The sequence below is a fragment of the Chinchilla lanigera genome, unplaced genomic scaffold (assembly GCF_000276665.1).
Source record: "Chinchilla lanigera isolate Chin_1 unplaced genomic scaffold, ChiLan1.0 scaffold00037, whole genome shotgun sequence".
NCBI lineage: Eukaryota > Metazoa > Chordata > Mammalia > Rodentia > Chinchillidae > Chinchilla > Chinchilla lanigera.
Window position 1 is genome coordinate 16,177,568 of NW_004955438.1, and position 20,040 is coordinate 16,197,607.

The 20,040-nt window shown below is 48.8% G+C and overlaps 1 protein-coding gene and 1 long non-coding RNA gene across 2 annotated transcripts; both read right to left on the minus strand.

Annotated features, from left to right (window-relative positions):
- Nucleotides 1-11,901: 11,901 nt before the first annotated feature.
- On the minus strand, nt 11,902-13,763 carry LOC106149172. The gene is made up of 2 exons (XR_001235163.1): nt 13,240-13,763; nt 11,902-12,199 (listed from the first exon to the last, which is right to left on the minus strand). It is a non-coding gene; the product is annotated as an uncharacterized LOC106149172 (long non-coding RNA).
- Nucleotides 13,764-16,369: 2,606 nt separating this feature from the next.
- Nucleotides 16,370-18,624, minus strand: LOC102012027. The gene is made up of 5 exons (XM_013517279.1): nt 18,578-18,624; nt 17,775-18,097; nt 17,644-17,670; nt 17,052-17,213; nt 16,370-16,564 (listed from the first exon to the last, which is right to left on the minus strand). The coding sequence occupies exons 1-5, from the start codon at nt 18,607-18,609 to the stop codon at nt 16,473-16,475; spliced, it is 636 nt and encodes a 211-aa protein (XP_013372733.1). The 5' UTR covers nt 18,610-18,624; the 3' UTR covers nt 16,370-16,472.
- Nucleotides 18,625-20,040: the final 1,416 nt, after the last annotated feature.

Here is a 20,040-nt window from a genome sequence, read left to right on the forward strand (position 1 = left end):
ACTTGATGTGTGTGTGTTTCACCGGCATTTTGGCAGAATGAGTGTTGTTTGCCATTGCTTGTGTTTTAGTTTATACTCAGAAGAGCTTGCTGTACATCTCATTCTATTGCTGTTTTTCGTACTGACTGCTCTGACCTTTACCTTTCTGTCTCTCCGAGTAGATGCCCATAGGTTCTCTGACCTGTACTAATGTGAACTGAGGGTGTTCAATGGGAGGATAAGTCTGTGACCCCTGTCCTGAGCTCAGACCCTCTGCACCTCCTCAGGGCTCACTCTGGTATCACTGTGCCCTGAACCCTGCAGCGTCTTCCCTTGGGCCCTAGCTGGAGACGCTGAATGTTGGGGGCATCATGCAGGGGTCCTCTAATGCTATTGCTGTGGCTGCTTCCTCAGTTGGAGATAAGTGGTCCTGAGTAACAGACACCCCACTTTGGACTCCCAGCTCAACATGGAGAAGTCTGACAAGAGTGTCAGGGCCAGAACCACACCTAGCATTCTTTTCTGCTTGCTTGAAATGGAGACGAAATCTTAGACCATGTTTAAGAATTTTGCAAGATTAAAATAACAAAGTCATTTACATTTGATCAAGTATGTAGGTCTTACTTGCTATGCGTAGCACTTGACATTTATCAGTTCCTTTAAATCTCTTAACCACCACAGAGGAAGGTGATAGTGTCCCTTATTTTACCAAGAAGGAGTATTTACCAATGTTCTGGTGCCCTGGGCAGGGAAGTGGGGGCTGCTTCTGAGCCTGGGACAGGAAGTGAAGCAGAAATGCAGAGCTGTTGCTACTACAGGGGCAGGGAGGGTTGGAAGGAAGCCTCAGGGCAAAGTAGGTTCTGCACAAGGGGCTGGGGATTTAGCTCAGCAGCAAAGCTCCTGCCTGGCAAGCAGAAGGTCGTGAGTTCAGTTCCCGGTACCGGAGAAAAACCAAAAAAAAAAGTAGGTTCTGCACAGACCAGCGGGCTCAGCCCTGGACCTCAAAACATGATGATTAATGAGCCTAACAGGCCATCAAACAGCTCCCACTTCCTGTGGGCTTTCTATGTGCCAGCCCCAGCTGCCAACCAGGCTGGCATTGCCTGGCCCGCCTGCCAAGAATTGAGCAGCAAATGCCTTTTGAAATAGGTTCTTGTTTCCTAAGTCCAGGGTCTGTGCCCATCTACACATCCCTTCTGGCCACTCAGGGTGGCCCTCAGGCACCTGTGTCTACTTTCTCCACTGTGGAGCCCAGCCCTCTCCCTGAGAGCTGCATAGGCCCACTGCACTTTATACTATTTTTGGAATTTCTGGTCCCAAAGAGTGCATTCCAGGGCCCTGTAGCTGCAGGAAACCAGGCCCTGAACTAATGTGGAGGAACATGGTGCTGGTGATCCAGTCCCACACCGACCTGTATGTCCCAGGGCTGTGAGTACTCCAGTCACAGAGGAACAAGGAGAAGTTCTGGTTGAGAGAATCGAGAAGCTTCTAGAGGAGGCAACATGCTGGCCTCCATGAGTCTGGTGCCCTCTCCTCCAAGCATGGCTCTCAAGTCACAAGAACACCACTTTGGACTCAGCACTGCTCACTCTGCCCTGGGGTGCATGCTCTCCTGGGAGCTCCCTCTGGCCTACAGGGCAGCGTCCTGCAACCTCAGTGACAAACACTGAGCCTGGTCACAGGGACTCCCAGCCCTGTCTAGAGAGCTCAACACTCACCCTTGTGGCCTCTCCCTGTCCCAGTTACATCACCAGGCCCTCAATTACCATGCCAGGTGTCCTGTGCTCATTGAGAAGGGACGTCACAGTGAGAATTTCAGTTTGTTTGAACCAAGCCTGGCCTGGGAAGGAGAGACAGGGCAAAAGGTGACTTCTGATTACCCCCCAAAATCTCCAGTCAACCAGCCAAGCAGCCCGCAGGCAGATGAACAAAGAACAAACAAAACCTGGATTAGGTGTTGGATTTCCTGGAACCAGGATCCTAGATCCCTGTATCACATCCTTCTGGCCCAGGGCAGGCAATTCACTAAGGACAGATCTGAGTCTCCACCGAGTCTGAAGTGGAGGTAAATGGAGGATCCACTGGACTTGTATTCTCAGTACCTCAGGGAGGGCAGGCAGGGTCATTCCTTCCTGGGAGCCCTCTCTGGGGCAGCCCTCAGTGTTGGTGGGTGGTTGGCTTGGTGAGGGGAGGAGAGGGCAGTGTGGATCCCCCATCAGCAAATGTTCTTTTGGTTTCAGGCAAGGTTGCCTTAGCTGTAGTTGGAGGAGGTAAGTTTCTGCAGGGAAGGGGTTTGAGCCTGGCACACAGAGACCAGGGAAGCAGCCATGCTGTCCTTGCCCAGGCTTCTCTGGAGCCTCAGGAGATGGTAGAGGGAGGAGCAGGGAGGAGGGAGAGGGCAGGAGAGAAGGGACTGGAAACCACTGGAGACAAGAAATAAGGAGTGGACACAAGGAACAGGTGGAGTGTACAGTGAGGTGGCTGCATCCTCCACAGGGGCCATGTTCCCCCTGCAGAGCATCCCTGTGACCTTGGCATGTCTTTGAACTCCCCTGGGCTCCTGTTTTATCCCCCGAAAGGCAGGCCAGTGATGCCCATGCAAGGTTCCCAAGGGAGTGCACATTTTGAGTTAAAACAGCAAGGATGCTCCACAGGGATGCCTTGGGCCCCACCGCCCTGGGTGTGGGAGCTTCCCACAAGCTTCTAGAGACTCCGGGAACCCAAGCTGCCATCTGCAGCAACTCTGAACTGTTCTTTGTTCACACTGTCGGGGACCAGACTTGCTTCTGTCAAAACAAACCTCACAAACCAGTGAATGTCATGGTCTTGCACCAAGGTAGGTGAGGCTTGGACAAGTGACTTTCACCAAAAGGACATGCTGGTAATCAGAGCCTGGGGCAGGACCCTGTCCCCGGGGATGTCCACCCTTCTTACCTCCACTTTCCCATGGGGCTCTGCTCCTGGGTTGACCCTTGCTGACTCCCCCAGGTTCAGAGCCCAGCTCCTTCCCCATATTCTGTAAGGTGCCCCAGCCTCAACCAAGTGTGGGGCCCCTTCCCCTGAGCCCAACCCCACCAGCTCCTCTCCCAGCACGGCTGGCCGCGGTGTCTGTGCCTGTGGTCCTGACTGATGTGGGCTTCACCAGAGCAGGAGTCACTGCTGCATCCCTGGCAGCCAAGATGATGTCAGCTACCTCCATCGCCAACGGTGCGGGGTGCCCGCAGGAAGCCTGGTGGCCACTCTGCAGTCTGCGGGTGAGTGTCCAGCTGGGGCTTGCCATAGAGCAAAGGAAGGAACAGAAGCCATGCACCGCTCAGGTCAGAACTCAGTGCTGCGTCCTAGGGCTCTGTACTTGTGTCACCCTCCAGGTTCTCTGGGTTTCAATGGGGACATGAATAAGGCAGGGAGGGGCCCAGCCAGTCATGCCAGGTTCAGGCTGGGTTACACAGGGCGTCTCCTCAGTTCCAGTGGATGGAGCAGAATCAACCTCCTTCCCTGCACAACAAAGTAGCTCCCAGCTGCATTCTCTGCTTGAGTTTGCCTACATCAGCCCTGTTCCAAGACAGAGACTTGGGAACAGAGGGGGTGCTATGGGGCCCCTGGACTTGGGTCCTCCTGAGGTTTACTGGGGCCTCTGAATTCTCAGTTCTGGCCCTCGGAGCTCTCCTGGTCTGTCTAACTCTGCTCACCCTCTGTGTTTTTCCCCAGGGGAAGCTGGGCTGTCCATGTCCTCTAATGTCAGCCTGGGCTCCATTGGCTCTGCTGCTTCTCTTCTTACACCCCGAGCAAAGGGCCACTAACAGCTCCCCGTTCCCTGCGGAGAATGGGACCATGGGAGCTGAGCTGGTACCACCTTGTGGGCTCGACTTAGGGAGTGACCAGTCCTGAGGGGACAAGGCACCAAGTGCTTCACCCCTAGGGAAAATAAGGAATAAAAATGAGTTACTGCGGCTCTGCCTGCAGCTGTTCTGTCCTGCATGTGGTTTGTTTGGGAGAGGCCAGGGTTAGGCAAGGAGCTGTCTGATCACTGGGGTGGATAGGAGGCTCAGCTCCTTTGCCTAACTTGTTATGACAGAGGGACATGGTATTGGTGTGTACTGAGCTGGAATCTGTCTAAAAGTAAAGGCAGAGACTGACCCTGCCCTGCCACTGACTCTATATAACTCTGGGCAGATCACCTCCTCCCTGGCCTTGATTTGCTCCTCTCTAAATGCACAGTTGAAATGACTTCTGGGGGGAGGAGAAGGCATCTTATTTGGAGCACTTACTACAAACCAGAGCCTTTTGTCCTTGTGCACTTACAGTGCCATCCTCTGACTACCCAGCAGAGCTTTCCCAAGAGGTTCTGAAGTGTCACTGGCCTATGCAGAGACAAGGATCATTCACTGACCCACGTCCTTTTTCCTGATCAGCCAGCCAAATAATTGAATGTGCCTAAGTCACTCTGATCTTCCTGGTCCAAGGCCCTACTTCTTTACTTTTATTCCCATCCCCAAATAAGGCTGTATTAGCCAGTTTTCCTGGTGCTGGGACCAAATACCTGACCCCTATAACTTGAAGGAAGAAGTAGTTTATTTGTCTCACAGCCTTAGAGAGTTCAGTCTATGGTTAGTTAGGTTCAAGTAAGAAGCATCATGGCAGAAATGGGCTGTGGGGGAAAACTGCTCACCTAATGGTAGCCAGGAAGCAGAGGGACCAGTTAAGAGCCAAGAAGAAGGGCCTAGGGACCAGGTGTAGTACTCAAGGCCGTGCCTCCATAGCCCATCCAGCACGCCCCGAATGTGCCTTACTCACCTCCTAGCATCTTTCAAGCCAGTGAAGTTAACAGTTAAAATCAAACATCCATGACTTTTAGTGGTGATCTGTCACCTTAACTGGATTAAGAAACGCCTGGGTATGATTGAAAAACACACTGAATAGTTACCTTAAGTAAAAATTTATTACAGTCAAAGATACATTTCCATTAATCTCCCCTCAAAGTAATCCCCTCACATCAAACCAACATATGGCATTCTTTTTGCCACTTTCTGGAGCAGCTCTGGAAGTCTTCTTTTGCGAATGTCTTTAGCTGCCTTGCTATCCGAGCCAGTTCTGCACATTTCTTTTGCATGGCCCTTTTGATCATGGGAAGAGCCAGAAGTCACATCCTGCCAGATGCAGTGAATAAGGCAGAGGAGGACCCACTGTGATGTTTTCAACAGCCATTGCCATAAATGTAAACCACAAACTGCTTCAGAAAAGTGGCAAGAGCGATGGAATAAATGTGTTCAAACCATAAGCGGAAAGGTAAAATACTTCAGAGTGTGGCAAGTGTTATGGGATACATCTGTTGTAAAGGAGCAGGAGTATTTTAAGGCAAACTAATGGCAATATGTCTTTTAAGGCAATACATTTTAAGAATGTCAACATTTACGGTATGTTTCGATCACACCACATTAATGTTGCCTGACTGCTCCCCCTTCTTTGGACTGTAGTGAAGTGTCTTTCTGTACCCCTCCGTTTGATTGTAGCAAAACTAGCTTATAACCCAATACTTACTATCCTCCCTATTTTTTTCTTTTCCGGTACCAGGAATCGAACTCACGACCTTGCACTTGCCAGGCAGGCACTGTGCCACTGAGCTAAATCCCCAGCCTCTTTTTAAGTGAACAAGTCATCACTGTTGAGCATATTCACATTTTCATGTAAAGGACCTGCAGGAGATTTTCCTTGCAAATCTGAAACACTGTACTCATTAAGTAACAATTGCCTTCCCCACTTTCTCCCAGCCTCTAGCGTCCACCGTCCTCCTCTCCTCTATGAATTTGACTACTCTACTCCAGAAACCTTCTACAAGTGAAATCCTCTGGTATTTGTCTTTTTGTGAGTAGTTTAGTTCACTTCATATCATGTTCTCAGGGTCGGTCATGTTACGGCATGTGTCAGAATTTCTTCCTTTTTAAGACCAAGTTCTGTTCCACTATATGGATAGACCACATTTCACAAGTGCATTCATCCACCCATGGACACTTGCATCACTTCCACCTCCTGACAATTGTGAATCGTGCTGTGACGCACATGGGTATGCAAATATCCCTTCAAAACCCTGTGTCTTTGTCCACTGAGGCTGCTGTAGCAAAATCCCACAGCCTGGGTAGCTTAGAAGCAACAGAAATATATTTTCCACAGTTCTGGAGACAGGAAGTCCTGGTGAATATGTAGGCAGATTCACCATCTAATGAGGGCCCATTTCGTGGTTAGCTCCTCACATAGAGAAAGAAGGCGGCTCTCTGGCACCTCCTCTAGGTGGCACTCTTCCCATTTCTTAAGGCTATACTTTCATTTCATAACCTCTGAAGTCTCCCCACTTCCTTCTATCACCAAAGGATTAGGACTTTAGAAACTGACTTTGAGGGGACATAAAAATTTAGAGCAAGCACTCTGCTGTCAGTTCTTTGGGCATACACCCAGATATGGCATGGCTGGATCACGAGGTACTTCTATTCGTAATGTTTCAGAAATTTGCACACAGCTTTCCTTAGTGGTTAGTGCATAATCCCACTAACAGCATGCTTTCAATTTCTCCAGATGAAGCCTAGCGCTGGTTAGTTTCTGGGTTTTGGACAGTGGCCATCCTAATGGGTGTGAGGTAGCCTCTCAATGTAGTTTGAGCGACATTTCCTGAATTACTGATCTTAAAACATCTTTCTTTATTCTTGTTTGTCATTTGTATACCTTCTTTGGAGAAATGGCTATTGAAATCCTTTTTCCATTTCTAATGTGCATTATTTGATTTTGATATGGTTGAGTTGTAGCCATTCTTTGCACGACCTGGATATTAACTCTTTGTCAGATGTGTGCTTTGCACATTTTCTCTCCATTCTGTAGGTTGCTTTGCATTCTGTTGATTGTGTTCTGGGACATGCGAATGTGTTAAGCTTCTTGAAGACACATTTATGTATTTTTGCTTTTGATGCCTGTAGTTTGGGTGTCATATCCAAGAAAACTCGGCCAGTCTAATGTCAAGAATGTTTTCTTCTGCTTTTTTTTTGTTTTTGTTTTTGTTTTTTGTTTTTTCTCCGGTACCAGGAACTGAACTCACGACCTTGCGCTTGCCAGGCAGGCGCTTTTGCCGCTGAGCTAAATCCCCAGCCCCTCTTCTGCTTTTTTGTTTTGTTTTATAATTTGGGCCTCACCTAGAAGTCTTTATTGATCCATGCCTTATTTCTGTCAGTAGAGGACAGAAGCTAGAGAGCTATATAGATATCTCCAAAGAAAAAACTTTATGTAGTGCTGCTTTTCGCATTTCTTTTCAGTTCTGGAGGTTGAACCCAGGGTACTCTTGCATGGACCCACAACCCTGCACTTTTTTTGTTGAGACAAAGTCTTGCTAAGGTGTCTAGGCTGGCCTGTAACTGTGACCTTCCTGCCTCAGGTTCCTGAGTAGCTGAGTGTACAGGGTTGTACCATGGTGCCTGGCTTTGTATATGCATGTATTTTCATAAAGTTTTCTTTTCCCCAATACCTATTTTTTGCAGCTGAACTTTTTGTAGGCTATAGCTTCCACCACTGACCTTTATAGCTTTTTTTTTTTTTTTTTTTTCTGAGACAGAGTCTTGCTATGTAGTCCAAGTTGGCTTTGAACTCACTGTGTAGCCCATAACCCAGGCTGGCCTCAAACTTGCAGCATTCCTCTTGCCTCAGCCTCCCAAGTGCTGGGATTACAGGCATACATCATCACACCATATGAATTTTGTTATTTTTAATTTGTGCCCTACTTTCCACAGTAGTAATATCCCACATTTAATAGAGCCATTTCTCTATTTTATTAGTACCTATGTAGCTGGATGACAAAGAAAACTTTCCTTTCTACAGAAATTTCCGTGTAAACCACAAACCTAAAAATAGCAGGGGACACTGACCCTCACTTTCAGAGAGAGCTGTTGGGCTTTGGGGTCTGCTGTCAGAGTGTAGCAAGTCTGTGATTCTCAACCCGTCAGCTACAGTAGCCTCTGTAGGGAGGTCTTGGGGATCATCAGGAAAGATACTTGAAAAGGAAGCTAGTCAGCAGCACTCCCCCAGTGCTCACTCATGCCCTGAATGCAGTGACGTAGCCTTTAATAACTGGAAGCTGCTGTCTTCACGGAGCTTCCAGTGCTCTAACTGCTTCTGGTGCTCTAACTTGTGTCTGTTCCTCTCTTGGACCCTCAGGGAGCTAAACTGTAGGTGAGAGCATCAGGCCTAATCTTTCACTCACCTGGCCAGAGACTGTGTGAAGCTGCCCATTCCCAGCTGAGCAGAGAATGGAGGTGAGGTAGGCCTCTCTGCTGGGCGGGGTGAAGAAGCCCTCATTGGAGAAGGTTACATGGACCCAAAGAGAGTGCTTGTTGTAGTCAGGGTTTGCAAAGGAGACAGTTTAATACAGGACACATAACTTATAGGATTATTTTACAATAATCACCCAAAGAGTCAAATACAAAAGAGTGCAGGAAATCTGTCCACACACTACAGACCCAAAGAATCCAGGTAAGGGCCTGGACCCCAAGGCAATGTCCCGCATGAGTCTAGCTGAAGACCTAGAGTCCAGGACAAGGTCTCATGCAGGTTTGAATCAAGGATCTACACTGGGAAGGACCAAAGGTCGGTGGTGTAAGCTAAAAAGTCTGCACCAGTGGGGTAAAGGATTTGTGCCAGCAGGCTGAGGTATCTGCATTGGAGCCAGGAAATGGTGCTCAAGGTAGGGACCAGACCTCCCCTGAAAAGTACCACAGTCATTCTCAGTGACAATGAGAATAGCCAAGCTCTTATCAGGAAAAGCATAGAAGCTCCTCCAGGAGAACCAGCAGCACCTTCTCTTCTTCTCCAGGTCTCCTTTTATGTTGTTGGCAACAATCCTCAGGTGGGCCCTCCACACCCGGCACCATGCTGATTCAGTTCAGCTGGGTGTTATAAACTGACCACCAGTTTGTCAATCCAGCACAGTGCTCTTTAGGACTTAAAGGACCTTAAGCCAAGAGGGTGCATGGGAGTGGAGAATCCATTAGAAGGAGGCAATAAATATCTTGTTTGGTGAATGTCGGGGTAAGAAGACTGTCCAGAACCCTCAGGTAAGGAGAGAGCATTGCCACCGAGCAAAACAGTACAGTGGTTGGCAAAAATCCCTTCCAGTACCCCAGGATCCCATCTGTGATGAAGGGATAAGGGCAAAGCCAAAAGATAGGAAAAATTAGACAGATAGGGATGGGTCAAGAATTCGTAATCTAAGGTAAACTAAAAGCCAGCGCTTAAGTGAGTTAACATACCAAAGGGCCCAGATTAACTTAAACACACTGACCCTGGGGCCTAATAGAATACAAGGGAGAAAATACAGGTCCTTAACCAAATGGGAGAGACCTCGGAGGAAGTGAAATGCAGAAAAGCAGCTTGCTTTCCAATCATCAAAGGCCTACTAGCGACCAGGAGCACCCCTGCTCTCTGTCACGTACACTGGTCCCCTAAACGCTATAAAAGATCAATGAACTTCAACTCTACGGTTTTTTACCCCTCCTTCTTTTATTCTGTCTAATAAACACGCATTTGGACATTCCCCAGCGCTTGCTGCTTGCTGTTTTGTCGGCTTTCATCTTCGCGGCTCTGAAACGTGGACCTGAGAGCTAGAGAGATCCAGTTACAATGGCACTTCCTCATGGGGCGCTTGGGACGATGGAACACATCCGGTATGCAAAGAGTTCAGCACAGGATTTGGCGCCCAGAGTGGGGTATGTTATTGCACGCTGTCTTTGGCGCCCTCTGGTGGGGAATATTCACACCGCTAGATCTTCAGCGGTCGTCACTCACCTGGAGCGTCCTTGGCCAGAGGCAGCTCGCCCTGGCTGGACACTTCCAGTTCTGTCCTTGGCCACTGCTCTCCAACAGTCCACCACTCCTGGAATCCTCCTGAGCCTCATCTTTGGACACTGTTCGTGGTCAAGTCTTTTTCAGCTCCTCTAGGGCTGTTGAGTTGATGCCAACTCCAGCTTGAAGGATAGTGCCAATTCTCTGCATCCGGCCCTGCAGTAGCTTCCCAGATCTCTCGGGGGCACAAGATCAAGTCCTAGAATGGATGGTGAGGCCTCAAAGAGCCTGGATCCCCACGAACCCCTGACCAGTGAAGGTCAACTACTGATAAAGAAGTTATATCTATACTGAATATGTACAGAGTATTTTCTTGTTATTCACTAAATACTACAGTACAACTCTTTACCTAATATTTGCATTGTATTAGAGAGTACAAGTAATCTGGAGATGTTTTTAAACATACAGGATGTTGTGGATAGGTTAAATGCAAATACTATGCTGTTTTGTATAAGGGACTTACACACCCAGAACTGGTTTAGGGCTGGAGACCTGCAACTCACCCCTGTCTGAAAGGAAAAAATGAGTTCATTTAGTTATATATCTTGTTCAACTTCCCCTCGTTTCCTTGTGAGGTCCATGAGACAGGTGTTTTTGTAATGTGTTTTGTCCTTGCTGTACCCCCGTACTGAGGGTATCTCTAGCATAATGCGCCTCCAGTGAGGACTTTTTTAAAAAAAACAAACCAACTAAACATCCTTGCAAGGATGGATACACTGAACCTCACTTTTGTTTCCATGAAAAATTAAAGTTTACCTTTTATTGTATAATCTTAGTTCTATTGCTCATGCACAGCTCCCTTCCCATTCACCAATTAAATGACAAAACATTGGGCAAGGGATTTTCGGACAAGATGCTGAAAGTACAGAAAAAAAACCCCAAAGCACACAAATGAATGACATTAACTAATCTAACAAGCTTCTGCACAGCCAAGGAAACATGAGTGAAGAGACAGATCACAATATAAGAGAAAATATTTGTAAAGAATACATCTGACAAGGGTTAACATCCAGAATATAGGAAGAATTAAAACCTGAATAGCAAAAAAAAAAAAAAAAAAAAAAAGGAAAAGAATAGCAAAGGCCTTGGTGATAGCCTAAACAGACATTTCTCCAAAGAAGACATACAAATAGCCAACTTGTATTAAAAGAAATGCTCAACTTCAGATGAGAGAAATGTAGCACATTACTGCAATAAGATATGTCACTCAAGATATGTTCCCTAAAAGACAAAAAGTAGTAACAGCTGGTGAGGAAGTGGAGAAAAAGTGTCCCTTGAGCATGTCGGAATGGAAACCACCAGGAAAGCAACTTCTAAATATTAAAAATAGAACTAATGTTGATATAGGGGAAAGAAACTCCCAGCCTGCTAGATGTCTGGTGCAAGTTCATGTTCTCTAAAAGGGAAGAATGAATCTTAGAAACAGCAGAGGTTAAGAGCAGAATATATTTATTCTGGGGAAACATAGTTTCTGTCCGAGACAGAGACAGAAGGGGTCCCAAGTGGATAGCCAAGGACCCTGCATTTTCTAGAGATTTTCTAGAGCAAAACCATGAGGGGAGGTGGGTCCAAGGTGGGGGAAAGTGGGAAATCCCAAGAGTGAGCACGAGGTGGGACAAAACTATGGTCAGCCAATAAGATTATGAGCATAATTGCTTAGGTAATATTGATAAAATCCGGATTGAATGGGGAAGCAGGTCACATAGCAAGTGGGCATGAAATAGAACAGGGGGTTTCCTGGAGGGGGTGGCTTAGTGGCTCTTTCTGGCTTTCCCAAGGTGATTGATACCTATGCAGAATACGAATCACCGTTATTTACCCTTAGGGGAGGTATGTGGGTGCATGCCTTTCATCTTGCCTTGAGGTCTGGCTCTCAGCAGAGGTGTCTGCCCCACAGTTGCACGGTATCCCATCTTCTGCACTGGCTCCTTTGAGGGCCTAGCCCTGTCTGACTGCCGATAGTATTTCTACCTAACTTAGCTGCCTATAACAAGGTGATGCAGCAATCCTGCCACCAGGCAATGATCCAAAAGGAGTGAAACCAATCTGTGGAAGAGACAGCTGCATGGCCCTGTTTATTGTAGCACAATTCACAACAGCCAAGAAACAAACCATCCACCAACTGATGAATGCATAAACAAGCCGTGGTACATGGACACAATGGTACACTGTTCGGCCGTAGAAATGAGTGGAATCCTGTCCTTTGCTGCAACTTGGGTGGAACTGGAGATTCTTACGTGAAGTGAAATAAACCAGGTACAAAAAGGCGTGGATGCGTGTTCTCACTCATATGTACAATGAAGAAAGTTGATTATAGAAGTTGAGGGTGAGGGGTGGCTCCCAGGACCTGCAAGAATAGGAAGGATGAGGAGGAAGAACTGATTAACAGGTGCTGAGTTATAGTTAGGCAGAAAAAAGAAATTCAGGTGCTATTGCACAGTAAGTTGAATACACATAGCAATAATTTTATATATATATATATATATATATGAAAAAGCTACTGGAAAAATTATATTTTTGCTATAAACCCATGATAAATGAGATGATAGATATGTTTAACCTGACTTTATAAAATGTATACCTGTATCAAAACATCACATGCTACCCCATAAGTATATGTGATCCTTGTACTTTTATGCATCAGTTAAATACAATTTCAATTAAAAGAAAGAAGAAAAAGCTAGTAGTTATTCAGAGATACAGATGTCAGCAAATCACAAAGAAATCACAAAGAAGGCTTTTAACGGTAAGAGAAAATAAACAGAAGGCAAAGATTGGTCCTTTGTTCAAATATCATTCTTTAGTCTTATCTGGAAATGTCTTAAAATTGAACATAAAAAATTGTACTTTATGACACTTTCATGCTTCACATGTGATCAGTCCTTGATAAATGTGGCTGGTAAACAATCCCATCTATATTTGGTGCTATTTCATTATGTGTATTTACCCTAAATCTATGTAGAAACAACTCAAAGTTCCAATTTTGTGTGTGTGTGTGTGTGTGTGTGTGTGTGTGTGTGTGTGTGTGTTTGAGATAGGGTCTCACTATGCAATTCAGGCTGGCCTTGAGCTCACTTATGTAGACCAAGCTGGCCTTGAACTCACAACCATCCTTCTGCCTCAGCCTCCCAAGTGCTGGGATTACAGGGGTGCGCCACCCTGCCCAGTGAAAATTCCAATTTTAAAGAAGATTATGTTTTTTCTGTTCAGTGTGTAATTTAATCTGAATGAAAACCTTTAGGATGTCTTGGATCCTTCACGGCTGTGTGAGTTTTAGCTTGTCATTGAAACAACGCTCTCACATTTGAAGTAGATGTCTCAAGAAAGTGCAGATGCAATTCCTCTAGTTTTTTACACCACCCCGGAAGAATATTTAATGTAACTTACACAGCATGAATCTCAATCTCTTTCTCTCTGTCTGTCTCTGTCTCTCTCTCAGTTATAAAATAATGTCCATTCATTCTAACCTTGAACAGGAATTGTTAAAAAAAAAAAGAGAACACTTAAAAATCTGCAATGTTATCCCTTTTTGTAGACTGTCACTGATGTCAATAAAAAAAGAAACTCTAAAGAAACTCTGGAAAAGAAACGTTTGTACGATGTATTCCAAATACAATAAAAATCCTTAAAAGTCATTACAAAATGTCATTGATAAGTAATTTTATAAAGACAACAAAGCATCTGCTATTAACTGGCAACGACTAATACAGTAGTCAAAGCCCGTTTCTACAATAACCGTATTCTCCTGTCAACGTGAAAGAGAGGCTCGCCTCGGTTTCGGTTTCCTGGGAAAGTGAAACCTAGCTCTGGTCGCAGGCTTCTCTGGGCGGCTTCCGGCGGCCTGAGTGACGCCTCGTGAACCGCCGCCAACTGGAATCAGCCCCTCCCCCTTCCAGGATCCAAGAAGAGGCGTGGGTACTTAGCAGCGGTGCCATGGGCTCGGCCGTCCTGGGTCAGGGGCCCCCGTGTGCTCTGTGGAGACTCCTGGATCCCGGGGCTGCAGCTTCCAGCAGTTCTGAACTGTTCCTTGCTCTGGCTGTCTCGGGTCAGATTTGCTTCTTTGAAATCAAAGCTCAGGAACCATCCTCTGTTTAGCATTGCACCAAGGCAGGCACTGACGTCCCGACAAGTGATTTCCCCAAAAGAAGCTGTTGCTGGCAGTTAGAGCCTGGGTCAGGAAGCCGTTGGGAGGACCCCCGCCCTTCCTTCCGCTCTCCCCACCTGGCCCTGTTCCCTGCTGACCATAACCGTAGTTTCCTGTGAACTCAGAGCCCACCTCCTTCTCTGTATGGTGAGGACCCCCAGGCTTGACCCAGTGTGTGAATCCCTTGCCCTGAGCCCACTCCTGCCAGTCCTTCCCACAGTGGGCGTCATGCTGGGCACCATGGCTGCAGGGCAGGGACAATCACAACCTCATCCATGGCGACCAAGATAATGCTGGAGACAGCCATCGCCAGTGGGCAGAGGGGTTGCCTTGGGCAGCATGGTGCCCACTTGGCAGACTGAGTGAATATTCAGGTGGAGCCTGCTGGGGAAGAACAAAGGGGACAAGGTCCACCAAGGCCTCCGCCTGGATCTCAGCCCCACATCCTGGGGCTCTGTGTCAGTGTCCCTCTCCATTTTCTTGCTGGGCTTCTCATGTGGAGGGGAGGAGGTCAGGAGAAATCTGGCCATTGTGCCAGGTTCCCTGGGTTGGGTCACTTGCGTCATCTCCTCCACCCAAGTGTGGGGGTTCCAGCCTCTTCCCTGCAGGGCAGGCAGCTTCCAGCAGGATTCTCCTCTGGAGTTCACTGCTGCATCCAGACAGAGAGCCAGAAGTGGGGCCTTCTCCACTGGGCTGCAGTGTCTCCACGTGCAAGATGCTCACCACGTGCAAGGACTCTCCCTCTCGGATGCCCCAACCTGCGGCTGCTCTCCACCTCCTGTCTCAGAGCGGTCCTGAGCTGAGGGATGATGGGGGCGGGGTGCCAAGAGGGATGTGGATGGAGGTGAGGTGACTTCCTCAGCGACTGGACTGGCAGAGGAAGTAAAGGGCGTCTGTGTCCTCAGAGCCCTGCTCTGTCCCCAAGTCTGCATGGCAACTTGAGACACATAGGGGACACCCTAAATGGCCAGAGAAGTCCTGAAAGTAGTGGAACAAGGGGATCAGAGCAAGTGACGTTTGAAAAATAAATACTGTGGTCAAGCTACTGCCCACGGCTCAGCATAAAACTCCCAGCATTCCAAGGAAGACCTCGCTACAGGCCCTATTCCGTGGATCTTGCTAGAGAAGTTGTAAGAAATGATCCTAAGTATCCTTTGGATATGATGCTGCTGTTGCTCTTGGAAGCACAATTTAACGTTGATGAAAAGATCTGGGGGTAGAAATGGTATGCTACGTAGTTCAGCGGTTTTAGCCCTACACGAGTTTCCCTAGTATCTTTGGTACCGGGATTTACTAGTGGAAAAGGTAACCTAGGAAGGAACATTTTAAAGTTGACACTGGGGCTTCGCCTGAGAAATCGTGAAGATTCAGGGACCATACATCACTGCTTGGAGCGATTTACCTGATGGCCGCTGTGCCCTGGCACATGCAGAACATTGTCCAAGGGGGTCCTGAGCAGGTGGGTCACTCTGCAGAGACCATGGGGCCTCATCCTGCTGCAGCCTAGATGTCTCTTCCCCTGCAGGCTTGTAGGTATTTGCCTTCCACCCTCATTGCAATGGAAACTTGGAATTTCCTGTTTCTCGTTCACCTTTCATGCTGAGCCCCTGGAAACCCTACTTACCCCCAGGACACCTTTCCCTTTGCCTCCACCCTCCAGGGCCAGCTTCCTGAGCCTCTCAACACGCTGCCACCTGGTGCCCTTCCAGCAGGCCCCGGCAGCTCTCCCCCTGCCTCCTATGTTCCCTGCTGTGGCATGGAGCATGGTGTCTTGCACCACACCTATGTGGCTAAGTTCCCGTTCTTCCTGACATCATAGACTCCCGGGGGTCAGGGTGGACTCGTCCTGTCCGCAGCAGCAGCCATCGAATAGGCAAGGACTGGAGGCTTTGGGGGACGACGTGAATTTCAGCCTTTCTTTACTCTTCCCACACAGCGTGGCGGCCACTCGATCCAGTCTCTTTCCAGAGGTGCCCAGAGCTCCGCCCTAACACCGGGCACACTTTTCCTGCTGGCTTGTTTGCTGCCCTATAGGATTGTGGGCTGGGAGAGGACAACATGGTATTCGTCCTGGCACTTAGGGCCATCGATAGGGCAACCTGAGGACTCTGAGGTCAGTGGTTCACTGTGTCCATCTCTCTCCTAGCAGGAACCTCTTGTCAAGCCAGCATTAAAGAAGGGAGTAAACCAAGGCCCACAGAAAGCCCAAGGACAGCCCTGGACCATACAGCCCATCACTTCCTGCCTGCTGATCGTGCTCGGTCCACCTGCCCTCCCCGGGTGTTCTCCAGGACAAGGCTGGCTTGGAGAACTGGGAGGTCTCAGCCTCCGAGGCGCACAACCCCCCAATCAGAAACACGAGGAGACAGGAGGCACATGGGCACGCGGCCTTTATTCCTCATCTTTCTCTGATCTGAGTGAGGGTTTTGTAGGTTCCACTCAGGACACGTTTTATCCCGGCTGGATCTCTTCAAGCTTAGGATCCAGTTGAATTCCCCAACAAGGCCCCCACAGTGGCCCCAATGGAGCCCAAAATCATGTTGGATGATGCAGAGAGTCCAGCTGCCCCTGGGGAAGAGACAGGCGGTGAGTACAGGGGTAAGAGGTGGTGGACCCCCCATTCCTTTGTGCAACCCCCAGGACTCTGCTTTGGACAGAGGAGGCTGAGAGAGCGAAGACTGGCTGAGTTCCTGGGAACTGAGAGCTACCAGGTACCAACCTTCCACAGGGGAGGCTGCTGAGGCCCAGAGGGGGCAGGGAGCTGCTCAGGTCACCCAGGCTCCAGATTCTGCCTGGGCTGAACCCAGAGCCGAGGCATCCGGCACCCTGACACGGTCTCCTCCGTACCCAGCACCTCCTCAGCCTTTTAAATCAGCCCAAACTCCACTCAGAAGGATCCAGATTGTAGGGAAGGCGACGGGGAGACAAAGAACCTGGCAAATTTAGGATCTAGGAATTTCGGAGGAGGGAGAGCCAGGGGAGAAAGGGGCCTCTGCGCGGCTCAGACTCTGGCTCAGGTCCTCACCTGCTCTGGTCCCCCCATCGGGTCACCTACCGATGGACTGCAGGGTGGCCACTACGCCGCCCGCCGCGACCCCGCCCCCGTTGGCGATGGCTGCCGCTGACATCATCTTGGCCGCCAAGGAGGAAGCTGCGATCCCGGTTGCCGTGAAGCCCATGCCAGTCAGCACCAGGGGCGCAGTGCCCAGGGCCACAGCTGCAGGGAGAGGGAAGGGCGGTCGGTGTGGGCTGGGTAGGGACTCGGACTCCCCTACAGTTTCTGCGGACTGCGCTCTGAGCTTGGCGCGGCGGGCCCTAGGCTTTTAAGGAAAGTGGGCATGGAGTACAGGGGTAAGAGGTGGTGGACCCCCCACCCCATTTCAGGTGGGGACGAAGAAGTAGGGGACGAAGAAGTCTCAGGACGACCGGGCATGGACCGCGCTGGTTTGTCTCTAGCCTGCTGCGTGACGCTGCCTAAGTCCCTAGCCTTCTCTGGGTCTCGGGATGCAACGGTGCAATTATACAGGGTAAACCCGTTTGGAGCACCACCCCCATCGCCCCGGGACGCGATCCCTGCATCCCGGAGCAGCTCCCGGGCGAGGCTGGGCGTCTCTAGGTCTCTTAGCCAGCGGGGTCCGGAGACGAACCTCCTCCGACGACCGCGGCCAGCAGTGCTGGGGAGAGAAGAGCGAGAGAGAGGCTCTGGTTAGCGGGGGAAGTGGGTGCGGGCGCCCTGCAGCCACGCGTGGAGCCCCCCTCACCCCGAAAGGGAACTCACTGGTCATGGCGAAGGCTTGGTCGCGCAGCTCGGGAATGGAGCTCCGCGTGGTCGTGGTCCCCTCCCCAGCTCTCTGGACAGCGCCGCCCCTCGCCGCGCGCAGCGCTCCGCCCTTGCGCATGCCGCGCGGGGGATGCAGAAGGGGACGCAGCGGGGACGGGGCGGGGACGGGGCGGGGACGGGGCGGGGCCTCCCCGCCCCCGGCCTCCCTCCCCTCCCCCACAAAGCCTGTCTTTGGGAAAGTAAACCATATTCTTTTCTTCTCCTTTCTGTGCCTCCTGGTTATCATCTCCTCAAGAATATTTATGACAGATTTTGGAGAGCTACGAACATAATGGAACGCGCGACATTCTCAGATGGTTTGTTTTTTTCACGTCCCCCCCTCCCCCCGAGTTCCTCCTTTAACAGTGGAGATTGAACACAAGAGCCTTCGCCCTGGGCTGCATCCCCAGCCCTTTTTAATTTTTATTTTTATTCTGAGACAGGAGCTTGACAAATCGCTAAATTGCCCAGGCTGGGCTAGAACTTGCGATCCTCCTGCCTTGGCCTCCCAAAATGCTGGGATTGCAGGCATGCACCGTCACGCCTGGCTTCAACAAGACTTTCAGAGTCAAATTTATTGAGGTCTGATTTACAGTTGACCCAAAATAAGTTGGCCTTTTAGCGCACACTTCTATGAGTTTGGACGAACTTTTGCAGCTATGGAATACCTCCCCAGCTCGCCCCTCCGAAATTAGCTGGCTTCTTTGTGGTCGCCCCTCCCCCACTGCCACCACTAATCTGCTTGCAACCTTTATACGCACCTGCCTTCCCAGAACTTCACCACCTTTGGCATGAAGTATTCTCTCCTGTGGATGTGCTGTAGCTCAACGCATCGGCCTTCTTTTCTAAGGGTCTAAATTTTACTTTCTAATTTTTGTTCTTACGAATTCTCTTGGCATGAAAGGCTCACGTCATGTTCTGTGATAATATATCCCTAGAGGTGGAATTGCTGGGTCAGAGACTGAACTTCCGTGCGTTGGATACTCGTGGGCGGCTGTACAGCGCATAGGCAGCGTTTATTGCAAAATGATAGGCTTTTCAGAGCGCGTGAGGATACACCTTCAAGCGACAACGGGACAGTTGCACCCAATTAAGGCTCAGGCTACCTTTCTGTAATTAAGTGGGTGTTCAGGCATACCGCTTCTTCCTCTGGTGTCGTTGTTCTTTTGCAAGGAAAATGGACTGTCCTGACCAACTTCAGAGAGAAGATTCCTGCCGACTCTCAATGCTTCCATTTACTTTTGAGATCTTGACGTTTTCCTTAAACCCCCTCACCTGGGTGTGGAAGTTGTAAGGGCCCTGAACCTTATCAGACCGCTCAAAGGTTATATACTTTTGAGCTGAAGTTTGAAACCATAAGCACATTGGATTTTACCTATAACTGATGGTTTACAAAATGAAGGAAAGGGGGGAAAATCACGTCTCCTTTGCTTTTCAGGGAGCACCCAAACGCCTGAGTCCAGTCCTGCTAATGTCTGATTTTCTGCCTAACCCTAGCTATTACGTTGCTCTTCCAAAATAGTATATCAGTGTGTCCTCTCTCAGAAGTTTGTGGGAGGACCTATTTCTGTCTACTCCTGACCAATTTTGTCTTTGTTTTTGTTTTTTTTTTGTTTTTCTCCGGTACCAGGAGCCGAACTCACGACCTTGCGCTTGCCAGGCAGGCTCTTTGCCGCTGAGCTAAATCCCCAGCCCCTAAATTTTGTCATTTTTTAAAAAAAGTATTCGGTGGGGCAGGGGAGATAGCTCAGTGGCACAGCACCTGCCTGGCAAGTGCAAGGTCCTGGTACAAAAACAAAACCCCAAAAAACAAAAAACAAGTGTTTGGTGGCTCAAGGTATAGCTTGGTGGAAGTATCTTCTCTAACATGCAGGAGGTTTTAGCTTCTATCCCTAGCACTCCAAAAACAAACGTAAGTAACACCCCCAAAAAACTGTTTTGTTGCTTGAATAGGTGAAAAATTGTCTTATTTTAATTTATATTTCATTTTACCACTAGTGAGGCTAAACTATTATTTATTAGGTGTATACAGTCCTTCTTTTGTGAGTTATCTTCTCATGTTCTTGGGCCTCTTTTTCTTGGAGTATTTTATTCTAATTAATATATAGGAATTAAACAATGTAGTAACAGTCTTAATCTATTTTTATTTTAAAGAGTAAAAGAAGGATAACAATAATGGGGTGGGCTTACCAAATTACAGACAAAGTGGTAGGAAATTATCAAT

What these genes read in the sequence shown, in the direction of transcription:
- LOC102012027 (XM_013517279.1), bottom strand. Translation starts at nt 18,609, where the DNA reads ATGCCAAAGGTGGTGAAGTTCTGGGAAGGCAG. An exon ending in GTGAAGTTCTGGGAAGGCAG is followed by an intron (nt 18,098 to 18,577) that starts GTGCGTATAAAG and finishes TTATGTTCGTAG; the next exon opens with CTCTCCAAAATCTGTCATAA. An exon ending in GGCCACCCTGCAGTCCATCG is followed by an intron (nt 16,565 to 17,051) that starts GTAGGTGACCCG and finishes TCTCTTCCCCAG; the next exon opens with GGGCAGCTGGACTCTCTGCA.